Source organism: Mus caroli, unplaced genomic scaffold (assembly GCF_978045245.1).
Source record: "Mus caroli unplaced genomic scaffold, Mus_caroli_1 scaffold_2, whole genome shotgun sequence".
Taxonomy (NCBI): domain Eukaryota; kingdom Metazoa; phylum Chordata; class Mammalia; order Rodentia; family Muridae; genus Mus; species Mus caroli.
The window spans coordinates 155736076-155752352 of NW_028227257.1; the positions used below are offsets into that span (position 1 = coordinate 155736076).

Below are 16277 nucleotides of genomic sequence, written 5' to 3' on the forward strand. Positions count from 1 at the left end.
AAAGGTTGTGGACCACCAAGCCTTCTGCCAGAGTAACAAGAGCTCATAACCACTGAGCTTTGTATTCCCTTCGACCCCCCCCCCCACACACACACATTGTAGGTGCCTCCATGGTCCTTTCTGTCCTTTTAGAACTTCCTAGGCCCTCTTTGTCCTTAGCCTTTACTGTCACCCAGGTTCTGTTCCATTTCCTACCCTCAGCTCCTAGGCTTCCTAGGACTAGAATTTATTGTGTCCACTAAGAGTCGAGGACTTGCAGAGATGAGCTCCAACAGGGACAGAGCCAGGTCTGTACACTGCAGCCCTAGTTCACTCACTCTTGTGACCCACTGAAGGCTTTTACACAGCCTTGTGGTGTTCTCTGATGTTCTAGAGGAGGAGCAGAGCCAGGCTGCATCTCTGGAAGACCCACTGAGGGAGTCAGTGAGGCCTAGTCCACAGGGGAATCACCTTGGCACCTCTCCTTCCGGGGTGAGGGGAGGCCTTTCACAAAAGCTGACTACTGGGTCCTTTAAGGCCACAGAGACTGTCTGCCTGCTGCTCCTGCCTGGCAGTAATGCACCCTCCCAGTGGGACCATGGCCACCAGTAAACAGAGCCTTCCTTGTGCGGCCTCCAACAGCTGCAGACTGGGCTGGGAGGGCAGGCACCCGATGCTCCCACAACCCATTCTGCCTTGCTTCTCTGCTCCTCTGGCCAGCTCTGTGCACACCCTCTCAGGCTATAGGCTACGGGACCTCTTGATATACTGGGTCTTCTTTCCCTGCTGGCACAGGGGAACTCTTGGGTCACAGTAAAGACCCAGAGTATCTTCCCGGCCAGCTGTGGGCAGCCACTGTCCTTGGTGGGCTTATGCTCAAGAGCCGCTGTCTTTTGCTATGTTGTTTGTAGTTACAGCCCAGCTTGGGACCCAAACATCTCCAAGACACCCAGGAAGCTCTTTGTGTGTTAAAATACAGAACTTCTGCTTCCTTCTCAGGTGTGTGCTATGAGATTCTAGTGGTTGACATCTTGGCAGCTAAGCTACTCTGTAGAGTCCAGGATCTTTAACTCAGAAGATATTTCTAGGTACTGAGATAACCTTCAGCATGCCAAAAAGTGACCTGGTACCTTACATACATTTAAACCTCCTGCAGTATGTATGGGTCCTGTCAGTGTGGTCACAGAACTCAGCCCTCCCTTCCTGAACTACCCTTCTGGGGAAAGGACCAGACAGATCTTTCTGGAGATCCTGGTTAGTATAGTAAATATGAACACTAGGACTGCATTTTTGTTGTTTTTTGTTTTGTTTTGTTTTTGTTTTTGTTTTTTTGAGAGAGGGTTTCTCTGTATAGCCCTGGCTGTCCTGTGTCCTGGAACTCACTCTGTAGACCAGGCTGGCCCCAAACTCAGAAATCTGCCTGCCTCTGCCTCCCAAGTGCTGGGATTAAAGGCATGCGCCACCACTGCCCAGCAGGACTGCATTTTGTATATAGCAACAGAATGCCGCTGCTCAGGATACAGGACTCTGCTTGTCCTGGTGGGGTTTTTTTCCTGTGACATGGTTGGTTGGTACGTGGATATCACAACCAACAGGGATTGCCTAACACCCTTAGTTTTGAAGGTAGTTCATCCCAAAAGCCAGACGTGGCTAGACTGAGACAGACCCATTGTATAATATTCCTTTAAAAAGTTACACATCAGACATGAAGGCTAAGAACTGTAATCCTTGCATTCTGGAGGCTAAGGCAGAATTAATTCCAGGTTTCAGGCCAGACGACTCTGCCTCACACAAACAATGGCGTAGAGAAATGACCAACTAGACCATTTCGTGGGCAGAAAGATATTGGGGATCAAAATGCCAAGGTGGGGGGAGCAAATGGAGAAAAAGGATTGTTTCGGAACTACTTGCCTTCAAGAGGTAGCTGATTTGGGAGGGAAGGTTAAAGTTAAGGTGAACAGAAATCACTTTAAGAGACCTGATCTTCTGGTAAACAGAAACTTTTAAGCTTGTTTACCTGGTCAAGTCCTGTTTAGGACAATGTCAGCATTACCATTTTGGGGGTAGGGGTGCTTTGGACCTGACCCTGGAAAAAAAAAATATGTACATGTATTGCTCTCCATTACAGGACAGGGACTTGCACACGTTTGTTTGTTTGTTTTTCCCTCTAACAGTCATGGCCAGGCATGCCCAGCCCTGTAGTCTCCATGCAGCTCTGCGCGCACTTGGAACTCAGGCTCCAAGGAAACCGGCTCTAGGCCAGCAAGTTTCCACAACATCTAGGGAGGCCGAAGGGGCGGAGGGATGGCCCTCCCAGGGGTGGGGTGGGGAAGAGAGAAGGGGGGGAAGAGAGGGGAGGGGGAGAGAGAGAGGAGAGAGAGGAGAGAGAGGAGAGACAGACAGAGGACCCCCGCGCCTTGCCCAGTGCGTCCCGGAAGGGCCCGGCGCCTCCTCCAGAGTCTATTATTGTTAGTGTTTCAATTCGCCTCAGCTTGAGGCTTGCAAGGTGTGTTCCGGACCGACACTGCCTGTCCGCATCTCCTTTCTCTCCCCGCAGCAGCTGCCAGACCTGCCAAGCCGCCCGAGCCCACAAAGCTCTGAAAAGACGCCCCCTCCCTTTCAGCCGGAAGCTGGCTTTCCACGTCCCACCCGCGCGCTGCACTGCGGCGGTTACCAGGACGCCAAAACAGCGCAGCCAATAGAGTCAGGCTCTCGGAGTGCTCCTAGGAGGCAGCCAATGGAAGTGCAAATCAATCATTTGAAACACCCAATGGATTGAGCACTGCGGCGCCAGGGCGGGGATTGTGATAGGGGGAGCCGTAGGCAAGCGTGACCAATAATGAGCGTGTATTGTTGGGAAGGCGGGCCCCAGACCGCTGGATTGACGGAAAAGTAGCCAATCAGACAAGGGTAATTCGTGGCCTCGTTCTGAAAGCCCAATCCTGTGCTGACGAGGGCGGGTCATAAGAGGTATATAAATGTTGGCAGAGCGTCGGTTGTAGCACTCTGTGCGCCTGCTCCTCCCGAAGTGCTCCTCTTCTACAGCTGTTCCGCAGTCGCCGCCGCCATGAGGGAGATCGTGCACCTGCAGGCTGGGCAGTGCGGCAACCAGATTGGCGCCAAGGTAGGAGGCTAGGTTTCTGCGAGCCAGACGCCACTGGGACAGCCAGCGGGGGAAGATGGCGGAAGCGGCCGGGAGCGTCGCCCTTCATTGCGTCCTGGATACCGGCGTACGCTGGGCCGAGACCTAGCGCCGGTGGCTGGTGTCGGTGGGGCGGACGGTGCGCGGCCCTTGGGGATTCGTCGCCCAGGCGCTCCTGAGACCGGAGGGAGGGGGAGGGCCTGCCGCACCCATCCGGGGCGGGGCTGCCTTGGAGCGCACCGGCCGGCCGGCGTGACTCAGCTAACGCCCGACTCCCTTGCAGTTCTGGGAGGTAATCAGCGACGAGCATGGCATTGATCCCACTGGCACGTACCACGGAGATAGCGACCTCCAGCTGGAGCGCATCAACGTGTACTACAACGAAGCCACCGGTAAGGCTCCCTCTACCCCATCCATCCTCCTCACCACCCTTCCAGTTTGAGCACTCTTGACGTCCCCCTGTCCCAACCAGGTGGCAAGTATGTGCCCCGCGCCGTGCTCGTGGACTTGGAGCCCGGCACCATGGACTCGGTGCGTTCAGGGCCCTTCGGGCAGATCTTCAGACCTGATAACTTCGTCTTTGGTGAGTGTGGTGGAGGTGTGGACGGATTTGCCACCCATGAGGCTCAAAGGTCAAGGGGCTGACCTAAAGTTCCTCCTTAATAGCCACCAGGTGTACACTTTCTTGCCCTCTGAGTCACTCAATCCCTTGACTGAAAGCAGCTTTAGGAGGAAGGTCCAGCTGACTTCGGGTAGACTATTTGCTAGTAGAGAGAATGAGAAAACCTGACCTAGTGGCAGGGCCCCTGTACTCTCCTTGAACATTGGCAGGGGTGCCTTTGGAAGTATTTACGGTCTTAGCTCTAGTGTGTTCTGTACATCTGCGTCTGTGTGCCCCCCCCCCCCCCATCCCCAATCTATGTATCCTTGCCTGGCTTCTAACTGTAGACCAGGCTGACCTTAAACTCAGAACTACCTGCCTACCAAGTGCTGGGATTAAAAGCCTGTGCCATTATGCACAGCGCCCCCTCTCCCCTTTTTTTACATGGCAGATTGTTTTGGGTCTGTACACTTTATTCAGTGTCACCTCATGTCATTTGGCCCCTTGGGCACATAGTGACCTACTGTTTTCTCTTACAGGTCAGAGTGGGGCTGGGAACAACTGGGCCAAGGGGCACTACACAGAAGGTGCAGAGCTGGTTGACTCCGTGTTGGACGTTGTGAGAAAGGAAGCTGAGAGCTGTGACTGCCTGCAGGGCTTCCAGCTGACCCACTCCCTGGGTGGGGGGACTGGGTCTGGGATGGGTACCCTCCTTATCAGCAAGATCCGGGAGGAGTACCCAGACAGAATCATGAACACCTTCAGTGTGGTACCTTCCCCCAAGGTGTCGGACACAGTGGTTGAGCCCTACAATGCCACCCTTTCAGTCCACCAGCTGGTTGAAAACACAGATGAGACCTATTGTATTGATAATGAAGCACTCTATGACATCTGCTTCAGAACCCTAAAGCTGACCACACCCACTTACGGTGACCTGAACCATCTAGTGTCCGCCACCATGAGTGGGGTAACCACTTGCCTGCGATTCCCTGGCCAGCTAAATGCTGACCTGCGGAAACTGGCTGTAAATATGGTGCCCTTCCCTCGCCTGCACTTCTTCATGCCTGGTTTTGCCCCCTTGACCAGCCGGGGAAGCCAGCAGTACCGTGCCCTGACAGTTCCTGAGCTCACCCAGCAGATGTTTGATGCCAAGAACATGATGGCTGCCTGTGATCCAAGACATGGGCGCTACTTGACTGTGGCTGCCGTGTTCAGGGGCCGCATGTCTATGAAGGAGGTGGACGAACAGATGCTTAATGTCCAAAACAAGAACAGCAGCTACTTTGTTGAGTGGATCCCCAACAATGTGAAGACAGCTGTCTGTGACATTCCACCTCGGGGCCTAAAAATGTCCGCCACCTTCATTGGCAACAGCACCGCTATTCAGGAGCTGTTCAAACGCATCTCTGAGCAGTTCACAGCCATGTTCCGACGCAAGGCCTTCCTACACTGGTACACGGGTGAGGGCATGGATGAGATGGAGTTCACCGAGGCTGAGAGCAACATGAACGACCTGGTGTCCGAGTACCAGCAGTACCAGGACGCTACAGCTGAGGAAGAGGGAGAGTTTGAGGAGGAGGCTGAGGAGGAGGTGGCTTAGAGCTGTCTTAGTCACTAAAGCATGGGAGCAGTGTGAACTCTTTATTCATTCACAGCCTGTCTGCTAGCCATGTCCACTGTGCATTTGCTGTCCTGTGTCCTGACATCACTTGTACAGATACCACCATTAAAGCAATTCATAGTGTGTGGCTTCGCCTGTCCAGTTCCTTCTGATAGGCTCTTCGGGTGCTGTTACCGAATGTCAGTGCATAGTTGTCCTGCATGGCTGCAAGGAAGAAAGGCTTAAGCTGAGTACCTGTGGTGAGCACACTGGAGAGGTCAGAGCAGCTTCTCTACATTCTAGGCATGGAGGTAGCCTTGATGGCCTAACAGGAATGACTAGTGAGCCCCATACTGACTGGGTGGTTAATCCAGGTTCAAACTGGGACTCTGGCCAGTGGGCTGACAAGTGTGGAGGATAAAGCAGGATCATTTGACCCAGTCACAGGTTTGGTGTGTCATATAAACTTGTCCTTTGGAAGGAAGTGTGGGCTTCTGGTAGGGAGCAATACTCACATGGGATAAAGCCCATGTAGAAAGGAATCAGGCCTTGGCTTCTATAGATGGCAGTGTTTGGCCAGTGGGTCCTAGGCAGCCTTTCACCCAGGGCACAGACTGGGTGTCTGAACACGAACTGGAGAAAAGAATATGTGCTGTTTGCCCACATTGTCTCTGGGGACTCTTCCCCATCTGACTCCTCCTCCCCCCTTTCCCCTCCCCCTACTAGGGTAGGGAATCAAACCATATTACTATGTGCACATCCCCAACCCTCAACAAGCTTGGCTTTAAGGGAAAAGATCCTTAAGGTGGGAGTGGGAGCAAGACTGCGGGGAGACCTGACCTAGTTGAGGCATGTGGAAGCCAGGTTAAGACCATGTTTTCCTACCTGGTTCTTGTCAAAGTCATCCATAGCTTGTGTGACGCCATCACGGTAATTCATCCCCATTACCCAGGCAAACCGGGGGACGAAGCCGGCATAGCCTGGAGATGGGTGGGTGGTAGGTAGGGTTAGGGCATATCTTCTACACGATTCCAGGTGTGTCAAATGCTGAGCCCCTTTATCCCTGAAATTTCAGCTGTTAAGCCCATTACATACCTAAAGGTTGAGCCAGGCTGTGGTAGTGCACACCTTTAATCACTCAGGAGGCAGAGGCAGGTGGATATAGGCAGTTTTGAGTATAGCGTTTACAGAGGGAGTTACAAGCCAGCCAGGGTTACACAAAACCCTGTCTCAAAAAACAAAACAAGGGGCTGGTGAGATGGCTCAGTGGGTAAGAGCACCCGACTGCTCTTCCGAAGGTCCAGAGTTCAAATCCCAGCAACCACATGGTGGCTCACAACCATCCACAACGAGATCTGGCGCCCTCTTCTGGAGTGTGTGAAGACAGCTACAGTGTACTTATATATAATAAATCAAAAAACAACAACAAAAAAAACAAAACAACTCTTTGGAAATGGCTGGGTTGGTTTAAGAAAAAGTTAAAACCTGTTTTCTGTGTAGGACAGGGCCCAGGTAGCAAACCCTCAGTTATCTTGTCTGGACCCTTGGGAACAGCTCAGGTATCCAACACTTACCTGAGATGGCCTTGCGTTGGATTAGGTTGGGGTGGTCTAGCTGGGGCAGTCGTTGAAATCTGCCTACATCTAGTGTCTCCTGTGGGGGATGCGGAGGCAGGTACTCATCCCTCCTGCAGTGGTATAGCTGGGACAGGGAAGTGCAAATTACCACTACTCAGCTTCCACATGGGGAGGGCAGTGAAAGAAGCCCCAGGCCAGAGTGTATCCAGTTACCTGGTTGTTCTTCCCTGGGGTATCCTGAAGAGGTGCTGCATCCTTCCAAGCCTCTTCCCCATATGCCAGCAGTAGACCTGGATGGCCCAGGTCTCTAGCTTCCCCCTTTCTGCCTGGGGGGCATGCTGGGTAGGGTGGATAAGGCATGAAGCCTGCAGTCAGTGGTCCCTGTCTGTTCTCTACTTGTGGCTGCCCCTGGGTGTCCACATCCTGGCTTGGGAGCTGGCCTAGGATCTCAAAATTCTTGTAGGGTTTCAGACCTGTACAGACAGGGTAGCCCTTGAGCCATGTAGGGAAGGAGAGTAGAACCCCAATGGAGGCAGAGCTAGGTCTGCCTAGATCCCACCCTAGACGTGAAGCTCACTGGTATAGTGGGGGATGTAAGGCTCTCTCAGGTCCCTGCAGGGAATCCATGGTGGCTTGGGTTTGCTGAAGTCCTCAATGAACTTGGGCTTGGTCATAGGTGACAGAACAGAGCAGGGGCTCTTCTGTACGCTGGGATCTGTGAGCAACCGTGCAGTGGTGCGGCCATAGGTGTTTCCTACCTGGTAGCGCAGTTGAGGATAGAAACCAGCATAACTGTGGGGAGAAGCAGGGGAGAAACCACTCCTGCAATTTAATTAGCAGCCATTGGACACGGCAGGTTACCCAGCCTCTGCTCACTTTAGACGAAGGTCAGGGAAGCACCTGATTTCTGGGCCTCCTGAGACTCCGTTAGCATAAGCCACATCTTTACTGACATTACTACTCTCAGATTGTCCTCTACAGCAGGGCCACATACTCAGCAATTCTCTCAGTTTCTGTGCTTAGGTGGTTTGCCTGCATGTGTGTCTGTGTTCCACATGTGCACCTAGTGCCTGTGGAAGTCAGAAGAGGGGGATGGAACCCCTGGAACTAGAGTTACAGATAGTTATGAAGCTACCATGTGGATGCTGGGAATTCAACCTACATTATCTAGAAGACTTGCAAATGCTTTTATTTTTTTATTTTTATTTATTTTTTATTTTTGCAAATGCTTTTAATAGCTAAACCATCTCTCCAGCTCAGCACCCAACCATTCTCAACATTCTCCATCCATGAGCTGGTGAGATGGCTCAGAGGGTAAGAGGTCTGACTCCTCTTCCAGAGGTCCTGAGTTCAAATCCCAGCAACCACATGGTGGCTCACAACTACCAGTAATGAGATCTGACACCCTCTTCTGGTGTGTCTGATGCAGTGTACTTACATATAACAATAAATAAATCTTTAACAAAAAAACAAAAAACACTCTCCATCCCTCACCCCACGAACAGCTCCAAAAGAGACAAATTTTAAAAGGAGGTATATAGGTCCTTCAGTTAATCCCCTATCTTATGTGCTCTAATGTTGCACTTAAGTCTGTGTAGGTATGCACGCACAGTCTTTGGAGTTTTGGGTTTTTTTTTTTTAATTTATTTTGCAGTGCTGGAGATTTTGCATGTGTGTGCTAGGCAAGCACCCTACCTCTGTAAGGCTACATCTGTCTTGTCTGTTTTTGGGCTTTATTGGCTTACACTTATCCCGTCTCTAAACCACTTCTTCCTATGGAAAGAAAGTCTAGCATCTGCTTATCCAGTTTCTGCCAGCTATTTACCTGCCACAGTTTTTGCCCTTGATAGACATGCATTCAGGTTGAGGCCACAGGGAGGGGCAAGGCCCAGCCTTCCTCTACAGTTCCACCTCAGAGTTTTCCTGTCCCAGAGCTCTTCATCCCTGGTGATTTCTATTCCATCCTTAGTAGCCCTGGCTTTGGGCCTCTTCAGCATTGGTCCTCATCCTCTTGGAGTCCAGGAAGCCCCAGCCCCACTGCACATCCCTTGCCCAGCCCCAACCTTTCTGTAGAGCTCCCACTCTTACCCAGGGATGTAGTGGGGTTCTGGAGTGAAGAGGTTGTGTTTCTGTGTAGCTGTCATTTGCTCTGACTCTGTCCTTGCTGGTTCAGCCCTTTCTGTGTCCACCTTCCTTCCCTGAAGAGACCTGTTGCCTGGTAACCATTGTGAAGGGGGGCAGCATTATGGACCCAGCCATCTGTTAACCCTGTGAGCACTCCCATCTCGAGGCATCTCTGGTTCAAAGACCAGCTAGAAAGGACCTGAGCAAGGTAGGAGGTCCTGGAAGGAAGCCCTATTCACCCAGAGTTCAGGAGCCAGGAATGGGAAATGGGTGGACTCTCACCACCCTCAGAGGTCAAGACCCAAGTGAAAAGCAGCCCCTACTTCATGATGGGGTCTTTACCCTAGTCCTTCTCCACTGAGGAAGTCAGTACTGAGTCAGGTTTCTCAGATGGACAGCTGTGTGGACTCTCCAATAGATTTGTTCTCCTGTAGTAAGATATTTTCAGTACTTAACAAACCCTCATTCTATTTTTTAATGTAGAAAAACTTTTGGGACTGAAATGGCTCAGTGATTAAGAACACTACCTGTTTTTTCAGAGGACCCCTGTTCAAATTCCAGTACCCAATGGTAGTTCACACCTGTCTGTAACTCCAGTTCCAAGGGATCTGACACCCTCACACAGACATATATACAGGCAAAACTCACCAATGAACATAAAAGAACTTTCTTTGATATTGGTGAGATGGCTTGAAGGTAAAGAGTGCTTGTCATGAAGCCGGATGGCCTGAATTCCATCCCACAAATTCACCACGTGAAAGAGAACCCACTTCCAAAAGTCTTTAGACTTCTAACATACTCTAGCAAATAAAACCCTATTTAATAACAAAAATCCTACATGAGCAGATGTGTGCAGCGCTCCGTGGTTATCTTCCAGTATTCCTCGGGAACACTGTCAGCGTTTTCTAAGGCAGGTTCTCTCATTGGTATCTGAGATTTACTGATTAAGCTGGCTAACCATCAAGCCCAAGGATCCACCCTTCTCTACTTCCCCAACACAAATTTATGAAACAAATTTTTACTGGGTGTATATGTGTGCTGTGGCCTCCTGTGGAGGTCAGAGGTCAGCTTTGGGTAACTGGTTATCTCATTTGCCTGTGGGTTCTGGGGAGTGAAGTCAGGTTGTTAGAACCTAAGCTTTTACGTGTATGCTGGTGATGTAAACTAAAGCTGAGCTATCTCCCTAGCTTTTAGATAGAACTTTATAACCACAAAATGAATATAACATAAAGGGGGAAAAGTAGCAGATTCTACTCCATGTCAAATCAACATAATGGCAGGCAGACTAAACTTTGCAACAACTGTTATGAATAGATAATTCCTCATATAAGACTTGTGAAGGAGCTGGGCAGTGGTGGCGCACGCCTTTAATCCCAGCACTCGGGAGGCAGAGGCAGGCAGATTTCTGAGTTCGAGGCCAGCCTGGTCTAAAAAGTGAGTTCCAGGATAGCCAGGGCTAAACAGAGAAACCCTGTCTCGGAAAAAAAAAAAAAAAAAGATGGCTCAGTGGTTAAGAGCACTTGTTACTCTTCTAAAGTACCCTCACACTTGACTTCCAGCACTCACGTGAGGTATTTCACAACTACCAATGCCCCTGGCCTCTAATCATCTGCACCCAAGTACATAAACCTACACACAGACAGACACACACACATAGTTACAAATACTAAAGATAAGGGATGAGCTAGGCATAATGGCACCCAGCAGTTGGGAGGCACCTAGCAGTTGGGAAGCAGAGGCAATCTGATCTTTGAATTTAGCCAGCCTGGTCTACTGAGAAGAATTCCAGGACAGCCAGGAAACCCTGCCTGGAAAAAACAACAATAAATAAATTCAGGTGATTTTTTTTTAGTTACATTAAAAATAAATATTTAAAAAATCTTATAAATGAGCCGGGCGTGGTGGCACATGCCTTTAATTCCAGCACTCGGGAGGCAGAGGCAGGTGGATTTCTGAGATGGAGGCCAGCCTGGTCTACAAAGTGAGTTCCAGGACAGCCAGTGCTACACAGAGAAACCCTGTCTCAAAAAACCAAAAATAAATAAATAAAATCCTATAAAATATTAAAAATTAACCATCCAATACTAAATGCAAATATAAATACAAGTGTTTGAAAACAAAACCAACCCCCAACCTTTAAACACAGAGAGAGTACAGTTCTACATGAATCAAATAAGCACGGCTCCAGTGCTGGCAATGGAAGTTCCCAGTGCAGGTTGCTGAGGTACACCCCAGAGCACAATTTGCTAATATAGATCAAATCTAAGCAAGACACTGCCTCTGCCACTAAAAGAAGTGCTCTGAAATTAAACAAAGGTGCATGTTAGTGTGGGGCTACAGAGGTGTCTGAGAGCACTTGTTGATTTGTAGAAGATCCATGTTCAATTCCCAGCACCCAGATGGTAGTTCATAACTATATGTAACTCCACTTACAGGGCATCTGATGCCCTCTTCGGACCTCCACATCACCAGGCTTGCATGGTACACATACATATATGTAGGCAAGACACAAATATCAATTTTTAAAGCAAAAACAGATACATGTGTAACACCATCACGACTGTATCTAGTTTCTTCTTCTTCTTATGTAGCCCAAGCTGACCTTGAACTTGTAGTGATCCTCCTGCCTCAGCCTCCCAAGTTCTGCAGTTCCAGGTGTGGGCCACCACGCCCAGCTCTACAGCAGTATGAATGTGTATGCTAGAAGCCAGGGTTGATGTTGGGAGACTTCCACAATTGCTCCATACCTTAGAGTTTTTGAGATATGGTTTGTCTCGAAGACTCTGGAGTGCTTTGGTTCAGCTCAATGTGCTGAGGAGTGAACTCCAGGGATCCTCCTGCCTCTATCTCTCCAGATCTGGGACTGCAGAGAAGCACTGCTGGATTTTACTGCTCCTGGACATCCGACTCAGGCTGTCAGGCCTACACACCCGGCAGGCACTTACTTGACTCATCAAGCCTATCCCCACAGCAGTATTTTCTAAGGGAAGAACTGGAGTCACATAAGTAGCAACAATTGCTCCTTTAGAACCCTACACATCAGGTCCCTTAACACCACCAATTACATTCTCAGAGGACACTGCACAGTGCAGGAGGAGGCTCCAGGCAGCCTGTGGTCCCTTTGTCCAGATCAAACTTGTTTCCTCATGTCTCCGTCTATCCAGAAAAGTGTCAGTCAGGGCCAGTGCTAAAGGGAGAGAGCCAGAAAGGAATAGACCCAGTCATGGTAGAAGAGGGCTGGAAGAGGTTTTGTGGGTAAGGTATTTTTGTCTGAGGCCTGCTTGGGTATGGCTGGGGCTAAGGTCAGTGCTAGGACAGCCAGACAGCCAGGATCAGAGGCCACTCAGTATTCCTTTGTGTCATCTAGGCACAACCTAATTTACCTAATACATTCTGGCCTTCTAGCTTTTGTGCCTGCAGGTAGAGGCAGAAGACAAGTTCTTATAACTAGCCCTGCCTGGACTGCCAGTCCAGTAGCCAGGCCTCAGTTGCTTTGCTGTGTTTCCCCATGATGGGGTTTGCTGCTCTTCCTGCTCCTCAGCTGGCTTTCTCCCTATTCCCTTTCAATTGGCCCTCACATGGAGCCATCTGGCAGGGCTTGGCCTGCCCCTTCTCTACCTAGGGTGGGGTCCCAAACTTCCCAGAAATACTGTTAAGAGTGGACCCAAGAGCCCACTCAGGAATGACCACACTGCTTTTGCCGGACAGTGGTGGCACACACCTTTAATCCCAGCACTTGGGAGGCAGAGGCAGGCAGATTTCTGAGTTCGAGGCCAGCGTGGTCTCTGGTCTACAGAGTGAGTTCCAGGACAGCCAGGGCTACACAGAGAAAACCTGTCTTGAAAAACCAAAAAAAAAAAAAAAAAAAAAAAAAAAAAAAAAAAAAAAAAAAGAAAGAAAGAAAAGAAAAAGAAAAAGAAAAAAAGAGAAAAAAACCTAAGCCCCTAGTAAAGGGAAAAGGGGTTGGGACAGGTTAGAACCTGTTCTGACCAAGGCTGACCTGGGTGACAGTCTCAGCAGGTAAGGAGGGGGTACTAAGGATGGAGGCCCTGTGGGAGAGCCCCTCCTGATCTGGACAATGTTCCTTTCCTAGGGAGCTCCCAGCAACAGAGGGGAGGGGCAAGATCCAACAGTGAGGTCACAGAGCCCAGCAGTGCTCTCTGGCCAAGGAGCCCAAGCCCCAGAATGAACTTTGATCAGAAGGCTGTGAAATTCCTGGCAAATTTTTACATCAATGGAGGCAAACACTGGACTCGGGGCCCCCTGAGTCAGAAACCTCTTCATCCCACCCAGTAATTTCAGAGGGTAGTGGATGGGGGTGGGGTGGGAGTGGGGGTGGGAACGACAACCCAGTGGGAAGACCATTGGGATGGATGAACAGTGGCTGTTGGCTTTCTTGCAGGCCCAGTGCTGCTGTGTTATGGTGGGACCAGGAGCTGGAGACTGCCTGGGATGAGATGTGGCCCCCAAAGATGAAGAGATCCTCAAGTGGCTTCAGGTTAAGAATAGGCGCCCCCAATGAGTCCACACCTATCAGCACAGGGACTCTGAGAGAGCTGTGTGAGTGAGGGTCTTCACTCCCTCCCCAGGCCAGAATGGGGGCTGGGGAAATAGCTTTCTGCGAAGAAATGGGTCAAGAGCTTGCCTTTTGCATCAGGGCTAGAGAGACGTCCTCCAATCCTGATGGACCTGGATGTCCCTGGCCCAGCCCAGTATGAGGTGCCCAATATGTCTCTGCGAGAGGCCTCTCCACACCCCCAATACACCATCGGTCGCAAGTACCCGGGTCGAGGTGCATGCCCCCACAACCCTGCCTATACCGGGGGAATGGGAACCTCTTGCCCTGAAAACCTCCCCACCGACCATCCGCCCCACTGCAGAGGGTGGTGGCCGCAGGGCATGGCAGACCATGTGGCTCCAAAGTGAAAGCCCCTTCATGCAGAAGACCGACTTCAACCGAGAGACAAAGGTAGGGACACTATGTGGGCCAGGTAGAGGAAAAATAAGAGAAGGGTCCGCCTTGAGGAGGTAGGGGTGTTGAAGGTGAGGAGGAGGTGAGGAAAGGAGGGGTCAGATGGCCTATGGGAGGGGCTACATGCCTGGGTTTGGCGTAGAGGGAGAACCCGGAGCTAGGAAAGCACAAAAGCATGGATCAGGCCTAGGAGGATAGTAAGATGAAGCTGGGCAAGGAGGTTGCAGCGTCCTGACTCTTCATAGTGGCCATCACCCGCCGAGTACACGCCGCTGAGCCAGCCTGCCTTCCCGGCCTTCAGCTTTGGAGGCCACCGTCGCTCTGTTGTCAAAATGCCGGAGAGTCGCTTCCGCCCAGGGATGCTCCGAGCCCGAGGTCCTTGTAGCTATACCCCACTCTTGCCTACCTCAAAGCCCTCTGGCGAGAAGCGACCCAGCCCCAACACCTATAACATCCTTCCTGGGTACCGTCTGCAGAGCACACGCTCACCTGCCTTCTCCATGAGCCGTTCTCCTGCGTTTGCATCCTGGGTCAGCTCCTGTAAGGAAGACCTAGAAAAAGAGTCTTGGCCTGCTTGGGGTTGGAGTGGGGCTTGGGCCACAAGGGAGGGGAGGGATGCTGGGGTGATGACTAGGGTCACCTCACTCTCTCTGCAGCCGCCGGAACCCCAGGTCCAGCTGCCTACTACGTGGAAGACTGCTACAACTCACGCTTCCCATCTTCGCCTGGAGTAGTTATTCAAGGAGTGCGCAGACCCAAGCGCCACGACACAGGCCCTTTCTGCACACTATAGGCCCATCGGGTATAGGTTGCAAAGCTGACCTCTCTTGAGGCTTTCCTAGGCTTCCTTTGGAACTCTTTGTCTATAGCCGGCTTTCTGACCCTCTAGACACCCCTCACCCACTCTTCTGGCTTAGGCTGTCCAACAAGAAGAGTCTTCCCAGAGTCCCCTTTCACCCCACTATACCGAGATGCAAATGATTCTTCTGAACTGTGGTCTCTGGTGTGCCTGGTTGCCCATCCTTTGCCCAATGGGCTGTCTTGAATATGTGGCTTTCTGCTTCCCTGGTATTTCTGGCTTTTCTCTGTTCCTGCATGGTGTTCTTTTCTTCAGGATTGAAATGGCAGTCTGGGAACTAACCCTAAGCTTTCTGACCTAGGGTAGAATAGGAAAAGGACCCTATGGCAATGTGGGACAATCTAATCCACTCACCTAAGGTCCAGCATCTACCTGAGGATCAGGGATGCTTGCTGGGCTGAGGAACTATTGGGATGGGATGGGAAGTCAGAATCTGGGGTGCAGACACCTGTCTGCAGACAGCCTTGCCTAGCCCACTGAGGTAGGACCCAGGGAATCAGCTCACCAGACCCTGGCCCTACTCCTCTGGAGCCTTGACCTGAAGGGTCAACTGGGTTTGGTAACTTGTGTTCTGAGAACCCACGCCCAAAGCCTTCCCACCCTAGCCCCTGCCCAATGATGGTTCCCTCAGCACCGTTGATCTGCCTTCCTACTTAGAAGGAGCCCCCTTCAGGAGCCTCCCCCTGCAGCTAGTAATAGCAGTTTCTCCAGAGCTCTCTCCATACTTTCTTCCACACCCAGACACAGATCTCACTAAAGAACGTTTTAAACATGTATTTTATGTGTATGGTGTTTTGTTTGCTTGTATGTATGTGTATGTGTGCTTAGTACCCAGAAGACATTAGATTCCTTGGAACGGATGTTACAGAGCTGCTATGTAAGTGCTGGAACTGAACCCAGGCCCCCTGCAATAAGCAGAAAACGTTCTTAACTGCTGAGCTATTTTCCTAGCTCTCAGAGCTGATTTCTTTTTTTCTTTCCATCCTCCCCAGACAGGCCCTGGCTGTCTTGGAAGTTACTGTGTAAACCAGGCTAGTCCTGAACTAACAGAGTCTCCTGGTTCTACCTCCCAAGTGCTAGGATTAAAGATATGCATCATTGCCAAGTGTGACAGCACAAGCCTTTAATCCCAGCAGTCAGGAAGCAGAGGGTCTGAGTTTGAGGCAACCAGATCTAAAGTGTCCATGTCTCAAGGGGGAAAAAAAAATTGTACTACTAAGCCCAAACCAGAACTCACTTAAAAAGTGACTTCATTTATGCATTTAAATGCATGTATGTCTGTATACCCCATGGTGTTTGTGGAGGTCAGAAGAGGGCATCAGATCCCCTGGAACTGTCGTAGGTTCTGGTTCCCAGGGAGCAGACGAACTGAAAAGCTGAAAATTTCATCGTACTGACAAGAGCGCGGGCTAGAGTGGCTAAG

At 50.7% G+C, this 16277-nt stretch overlaps 3 protein-coding genes across 10 annotated transcripts; 2 read left to right on the forward strand and 1 right to left on the reverse strand.

Annotated features, from left to right (window-relative positions):
* Positions 1 to 2951: 2951 nt before the first annotated feature.
* On the forward strand, positions 2952 to 5468 carry Tubb4b (tubulin beta 4B class IVb). Its single transcript, XM_021156804.3, has 4 exons — positions 2952 to 3103; positions 3405 to 3513; positions 3594 to 3704; positions 4262 to 5468. The coding sequence occupies exons 1-4, from the start codon at positions 3047 to 3049 to the stop codon at positions 5320 to 5322; spliced, it is 1338 nt and encodes a 445-aa protein (XP_021012463.1). The 5' UTR covers positions 2952 to 3046; the 3' UTR covers positions 5323 to 5468.
* Cimip2a (ciliary microtubule inner protein 2A) lies at positions 5371 to 13084 on the reverse strand. Of its 7 annotated transcripts, XM_085835106.1 has the most exons (10): positions 13024 to 13084; positions 12089 to 12210; positions 9366 to 9451; positions 8988 to 9114; positions 7477 to 7721; positions 7113 to 7372; positions 6897 to 7023; positions 6208 to 6302; positions 5838 to 5955; positions 5371 to 5547 (listed from the first exon to the last, which is right to left on the reverse strand). In XM_085835106.1, the coding sequence occupies exons 4-10, from the start codon at positions 9041 to 9043 to the stop codon at positions 5459 to 5461; spliced, it is 990 nt and encodes a 329-aa protein (XP_085691232.1). In that variant the 5' UTR covers positions 9044 to 9114; positions 9366 to 9451; positions 12089 to 12210; positions 13024 to 13084; the 3' UTR covers positions 5371 to 5458. The 7 variants fall into 7 exon arrangements, with proteins under 7 accessions (XP_085691232.1, XP_029330036.1, XP_085691231.1 ...); XM_029474176.2 differs by lacking the exons at positions 12089 to 12210; positions 13024 to 13084 and adding an exon at positions 11771 to 11943 and having other exon boundaries at positions 7477 to 7691; XM_085835105.1 differs by lacking the exons at positions 12089 to 12210; positions 13024 to 13084 and adding an exon at positions 11771 to 11943.
* Positions 13085 to 13196: 112 nt separating this feature from the next.
* On the forward strand, positions 13197 to 15591 carry Stpg3 (sperm-tail PG-rich repeat containing 3). 2 transcript variants are annotated; one of them, XM_021156190.2, is made up of 6 exons: positions 13197 to 13315; positions 13426 to 13583; positions 13681 to 13815; positions 13904 to 13992; positions 14241 to 14535; positions 14652 to 15591. In XM_021156190.2, exons 1-6 carry the CDS (start codon positions 13209 to 13211, stop codon positions 14786 to 14788), a joined length of 921 nt encoding a protein of 306 aa, XP_021011849.1. In that variant the 5' UTR covers positions 13197 to 13208; the 3' UTR covers positions 14789 to 15591. The 2 variants fall into 2 exon arrangements, with proteins under 2 accessions (XP_021011849.1, XP_085687175.1); XM_085831049.1 differs by having other exon boundaries at positions 14241 to 15591.
* Positions 15592 to 16277: the final 686 nt, after the last annotated feature.